This window comes from Leucoraja erinacea, chromosome 2 (genome assembly GCF_028641065.1).
Source record: "Leucoraja erinacea ecotype New England chromosome 2, Leri_hhj_1, whole genome shotgun sequence".
NCBI classification, from domain to species: Eukaryota; Metazoa; Chordata; class Chondrichthyes; order Rajiformes; family Rajidae; genus Leucoraja; species Leucoraja erinaceus.
Genome location: NC_073378.1, coordinates 15,080,655 through 15,086,654, shown reverse-complemented (window position 1 = coordinate 15,086,654; position 6,000 = coordinate 15,080,655). Strand labels below are relative to the sequence as shown.

At 39.7% G+C, this 6,000-nt stretch overlaps 1 protein-coding gene across 5 annotated transcripts in view; it reads right to left on the bottom strand.

Moving 5' to 3' along the window:
• Window positions 1–2,896: 2,896 nt before the first annotated feature.
• Window positions 2,897–6,000, bottom strand: part of mpp7a (MAGUK p55 scaffold protein 7a) — a 408,735-nt gene continuing 405,631 nt past the window's right edge. For all 5 annotated transcript variants that reach the window (XM_055651874.1, XM_055651881.1, XM_055651863.1 and 2 more), the window contains one exon: window positions 2,897–4,037. In XM_055651874.1, coding sequence (XP_055507849.1) covers window positions 3,858–4,037 — 180 coding nt within the window. In that variant the 3' untranslated portion in view covers window positions 2,897–3,857. The remainder of the gene's footprint in view (window positions 4,038–6,000) is intronic.

Below are 6,000 nucleotides of genomic sequence, written 5' to 3'. Positions count from 1 at the left end.
CTTCAGTTTTAATATAATGTATAAATTGGATCTTGGGATAAACATTTGCTACTTCAGATCAGAGGAATTCGTACCATGCAAAAGTTTTCCATTTATCTTTCATTCAGCTGGCTAAAATCCATATAGATATGTTTTTAATTAAATTGAAGTTTCAGAATATGTTTTACATACTGAAATCAAGCTAACACTATGCATAAGAACCCCATAAAGGTCAAACGTACAAATGACTGCAGTTCTCTCCATACATTTGTTAGGCCTAAAAAAAATGTTTGTTCTGTGTCTTGCTCCAAGTTGTTCTTCCTGAAAACTCATATTTGAAATTCTTACCTTGCTTATAAACAGGTCTCAAAATGCGAGCTTAGTGTTGCAAAATCCCAACGTTCCTTCTCTCCTGTGGATATAATGATGACACATGATTAGCTTGTTTTCTCATTGTGGATTGTGCAAGCGATAGAATGAGAAATATATTTGAATTGAAAACAGCAAAACCATCTTTAAAAAGTCATCAAAATCATCAATTCTACAAAGTGGTTCTTTTGTAACAAGTGTCTCTTTTTTAATAAACAATAGGTGCCAGAGTAGGTCATTCGGCCCTTCGAGCCTGCACCGCCACTCACTGTGATCATGGCTGATCATCCACAATCAGTACCCTCCTTCTGATTGAAGACCCTGCTTTCTCCCCATATCCCCTGACATTCCCTGATATCCCCTGGGATGTCAGGACTTTCATATGAAGAAAGACTGGATAGACATGACTTGTACTCGCTAGAATTTAGAAGATTGAGGGGGGTTCTTATAGAAACTTACAAAATTCTTAAGACAGGACAGGCTAGATGCAGGAAGATTGTTCCCGATGTTGGGGAAGTCCAGAACAAGGGCATCACAGTTTAAGGATAAGGGAGAAATTTCTTAGGACCGAGATGAGAAAAACAGTTTTCACACAGAGAGTGGTGACTCTCTGGAATTCTCTGCCACAGAAGGTAGCTGAGGCCAGTTCATTGGCTATATTTAAGAGGGAGTTAGATGTGGCCCTTGTGGCTAAAGAGATCAGGGGGTATGGAGAGAAGGCAGGTACAGGATACTGAGTTGGATGATCAGCCATGATCATATTGAATGACGGTGCAGGGTCGAAGGGCCGAATGGCCTACTCCTGCACCTAATTTCTATGTTTCTATGACTCCGCTATCTTCAAGATCTCTATCTAACTCTCTCTTGAAAGCATCCAGAGAATTGGCCTCCACTGCCTTCTGAGGCAGAGAATTCCAGATTCACAACCCACTGTGTGAAAAAGTTCCTCGACCCTTCTCACCCTAAATTCCCGAGTATACAAACGCAGCCACTACATTTTATCAACATATGACAGTCCCGCCATCCCGGGAATTAACCTTGTGAACCTACACTGCACTCCTTCAATAGTAAGAATGTCCTTCCTCAAATGTTGAGACCAAAACTGCACACAACACTCTAGGTGTGGTCTCACTAGAGCCCTGTACAACTGCAGAAGGACCTCTTTGCTCCTATATTCAACTCCTCTTGTTATGGAGGCCAACATGCCATTCACTTTCTTCACTGCCTGCTGTACCGGCATGCTTACTTTCAGTGACTGATGAACAAGGACCCCCAGATCTTGTTGTACTTCCCCTTTTCCCAACGACACCATTCAGATAATAATCTGTCTTCCTGTTTTTGCCACCAATGTGGATAACCTCACATTTATTCACATTAAACTGCATCTGCCATGCATCTGCCCACTCACCCACCAAGTCACCCTGCAGCCTCATAGCATCCTTCTCCTTTCCTCTTTATTTGAGAATCTGAACCTGCCCTCTTCATGCAGGTTCAGATTTTAATGTGCTATTCTGAGTAGATAGATATGATCGTTCCTGAAAGCCAAAGGGCTCCTTCCTTAAAAATGTGGAATTTGTTCCAATGCTATCAAGTGCTGATTGATCTCATAAATAGATGGGAAGTTATAGCTTTCTTGCTAGGCCAAACTATTGAAGAGTTGGAGCCTCCAGTAAAAGGCCCAGTATTTAGTTGTTTTGCTTTTCTTGTTGATGAAGGTTAGATTGGCTTTCCATCTTCACTAATATTGAAGCTCTTCTAGATCTCCTTCCTGTGCCTTATCTAATTTCCAGGGACCATTCTCTCAGTTGTTGGAAGTGGCCTCTAGCCACCCAACATTCTACAGCTGCTCACCTGCCAACTTTCAATTCCTGCAGATTGCAATGGGTAACTAGCTGAGACAAGAAAGGCAGTAAACATTTTGTAAGCCAAAAAGCCATTCGAATTCTTGCCCAAATTGAAATTGGGACCAATTCCTTACCAGAAATCAGCCGCTGAAAATTTCTTCTCAAGTCAATGGAAGAATCCGTTTAAAAGCAAGCGAAAAAGGATGTTAAAATCTATAATTTCTTATATGGTCTAAATTCTCATATTCAAGGAATATCAGGTTTTCTTCGTGTAGCAACTTTGAATAAAGAGGTTATGGATTCAAGCCACACTCAAGTAATTGAACACACAATCTAATCTTATGGTTCAGTGCAAGGCGAGGCAGTGCAGCAGTTCCAGAGATCCCAACTTCCCAAGGTATTAAACAGAGACCATGTCCATCATTAAAATATAAAGATCTTAAGGGAAATTTCAAATGGCAGGAATTTCTCCATATGTCCTGGCCAAAATTCATCTTTCAACTGACAGACGTATTGGTAATTCATCACTCTACTGCTTGTTAGATCTTGCTGTTTATAGATTGCACGGCACACACATGTAGCAACTGAACACATGGTTCAATATAATTAATTTGTTGTGAGGTGCTAAGGAACATGCTGAGATGTTAAAATATACACGTATTCTATTGAAGTGGCGGCTCATGCAGAAGGGACCCAAGATAAAAAAAGATAGACTTAAATCTGATAAAGATAATACAAGATTTTAATATCTGTACATATTGCAGTACATCAAGTTCACTTAAAATTGCACATTACAACTGAGTAACATTTTTATAGAGCTGCTTGGCATATCTGAAAGATTAACCATTTATCTCATTAAAAACACCACACGGAAATAAAATTGGGTAATTTATTAATCTGGGAGAATAGTTAAAAAAAAATTAAAAGACAAGGAAATACATCTATTTTATCTGAGAATCCTGTCATAATAAAACCCTAATTTACAAACAATAAGCATCTCACCCAACAAAATACATTTACAGAGCACTGCTGGTGGCATTATCAGCACATTAGTGAGGTGAATTTAAATGGAATGTTGAGCATGATTTAATACCAGATTTTGTATATGCATTAATAACCAACACCTTTTGAAATATGTCAACATGGTCAAACACCAAATTTTCCAAATAATTCTCTTATTTGGTATTTCACTAGTTTTCATTTTATTATACAAGACACACAACAATTCCTCTAGTTCTGCTGACATGCTAAAACAGAACTATCAAATGCTCTCTGGGTGGATATATTGCATTTTCATCATCAGCAACCTAAACTATACATTCTTTGACTTAAAACAAATATCACCCATAATTTACTAAAATACACATATTTCAGTGTTTTAAAAAATAAAACCCGTCACCTCAAAGGTCACAATCTACATCAGTAGTAAAATCAGAACGTGTCTACATTTATTCCCCAAGTAGTGAAAACATTTTAGCACTGCTCATTTCAGGTAGATGAAAGCTCATGATTAGCAAAAGTAACATGGTTTGCTATTGGACATTAAAAGTGCAAAATAAAAGTGGCAAATGTTTTACTTCAAAGCACCACCAACTGCTTGGAAACGGCATTCAATATTACGAGGCTTCCATTCAATGTCCATTATCATTATTCCACATCATGACTTTATGAATGTAGCCAGTTGACTGGAATCCAGAAAGGTTTTGTCTCCAGATCATCCAAGATTGCTTTCAGCTCTTTATAGGCAACTGAAAGATCATCATTAACTAAAATTGTGTCAAAGAGGTGTGAATTCTGTGCTTCCATCAACTCTGCACATTTGATCATTTCTTGAAAGTCATCATCCTGCAAAAAAAAATCAAGGTTTTGAATTCCGAACTGTTTGCAACCCTAACCCTAATCAAAACTGGTTGTTCTCCAAACGTACAAAACAAGCTTTTAGCCTCAACTCATTAATTTTCTGAACACAAGATTTGGTTGAGGTTGAGTTCGATTGGTATTGGTATCTCAATAACAATGTTCAAATGCTCATTGTGAGAAATTATTATTTATCAAAAGCATCCGTTCTTGGGACCCATATAAACCCAATGGCTGCAAGAGTGATGATCAAGAATATCATATGCCTTCTTCACTGTACAGTCTACTTGTGTCGCCACTTTCAGGAAATTGTGTACATGTACAACATCTCGCTATTTAATAACACGACCCAGGTGCTTGCCATTCACTGTGTATGGCCTGACCTAGTTTAACTTTCCTTAACAGAGTTAAATTTCATCAGCCATTCCCTTCCCCGATTTTCCAGTTGATCTATGTCCTGTTGTAACCTTAGACAACTCGTATTTGTACACTGTGCCACAAATGTTGGTATCATCTACAAACTTACTAATCTGCGTTCCACTTTCATTCTCTTCGACATCATTGATACACAGGACAAACAGTGAAGTACTCAGCACTGGTTCCTGTGGCACACCACTGTTACAGGTCTCCAATCTGACAAGCGACTCTCAAGTACTATATAAAAGGACATAAAGTGCTATGGTAATTCAGCAGGTCGGGCAGCATTTCTGGAGAACACGGATAGGAGATGTTTCGGGTCGAAACCCATCTTCAGACTAATTGTAGCGGGGAAGGAGAAAGCTGGCAGAGGGAGAGGCAGGACAAAGCACGGCAGGTAATCGTGGGTGGCTGGAAGGCCAGAGTTGTGAGATGGAATTGAAGAGCTGTGAACATTGAATCATCCAATTTTAGGCAACCTCGAACTACCCCCCCCCCCCCCCCCCCCCCCCCCACTCCCTCCTTCTCCCCTACACTCCCCCCCCCCCCCCCCCTTTGTCCCCATCTGGATTCCCACCTATTTCTCCCTTACCTCCGCCCACCTCCTCCTTTCACTGCTACAATTAGACTGAAGAAGGGTCTTCGCCCGGAGTGTCACCTATCCATATTCTCCAGAGAAGCTGCCTGAGCTACTGAGTTACTCCAGCACTTTGTGTCCATATGTGTATTAACCAGCATCTGGAGTTGCTTGTTCCTCCACTCTTACCCTCTGCCTCCTACCACCAAAGCCAATTTTGTAACCTCTTTACTATCTCAACCTGGATCCTATGTATTCTAATCTTAGAGATAATTTGACCTTTGCTAAAATCCATTTAAACCTCTACTGCCCTGCCCTCAACTCTCTTGGTCATCTCCTCAAAACAAAATCAATCAAAGCTAAAGTCATCCTGATCTCCCAAAGCCATGCTGAATAACACTAATCAGTCCTTGCTTTTCCAAAGGCAAATAAACCCTGCCTTTTAGAATAAAATTAGTTTAGTTTAGTTTAGAGATACAGCGTGGAAATGGGCTCTTCAGTCCACCGAGTCCGCACTGGCAAGTTTTCAGGAGAGAATTAGATTTAGCTATTAGGGCTTAGGGAATCAAGGGATATAGGGAAAGGGGGACTGATTTTGGATGATCATCAAAGTATTGATTAGTACACTTTCATCAAAAGCAATATTTGTCTATTGTTAGAATGTGTTAGTACGTCTATGTGTGAGGAAGTATTTTAGTTTAAAAAATAAAAATAAAAATTTAATACCATTTAAAAACTTCTAAAAACACAATTAAAAATATCAAAGTGATGTAATTAAAGAGACATCTTCTCCAATGCAATGAAAACAAATGGATCTATTACCAGATCTGGCTTGCTGCAGCATCTGAGAGGTAGCCAGTCCTGGGGATTCCCAGTAAACTATGCTCCACTGCTTCAATCAGCATGGCTCTAAAGAGTCCAGAGTGGACTGAATCTGTCTCTAAGCTCCAGACTTCG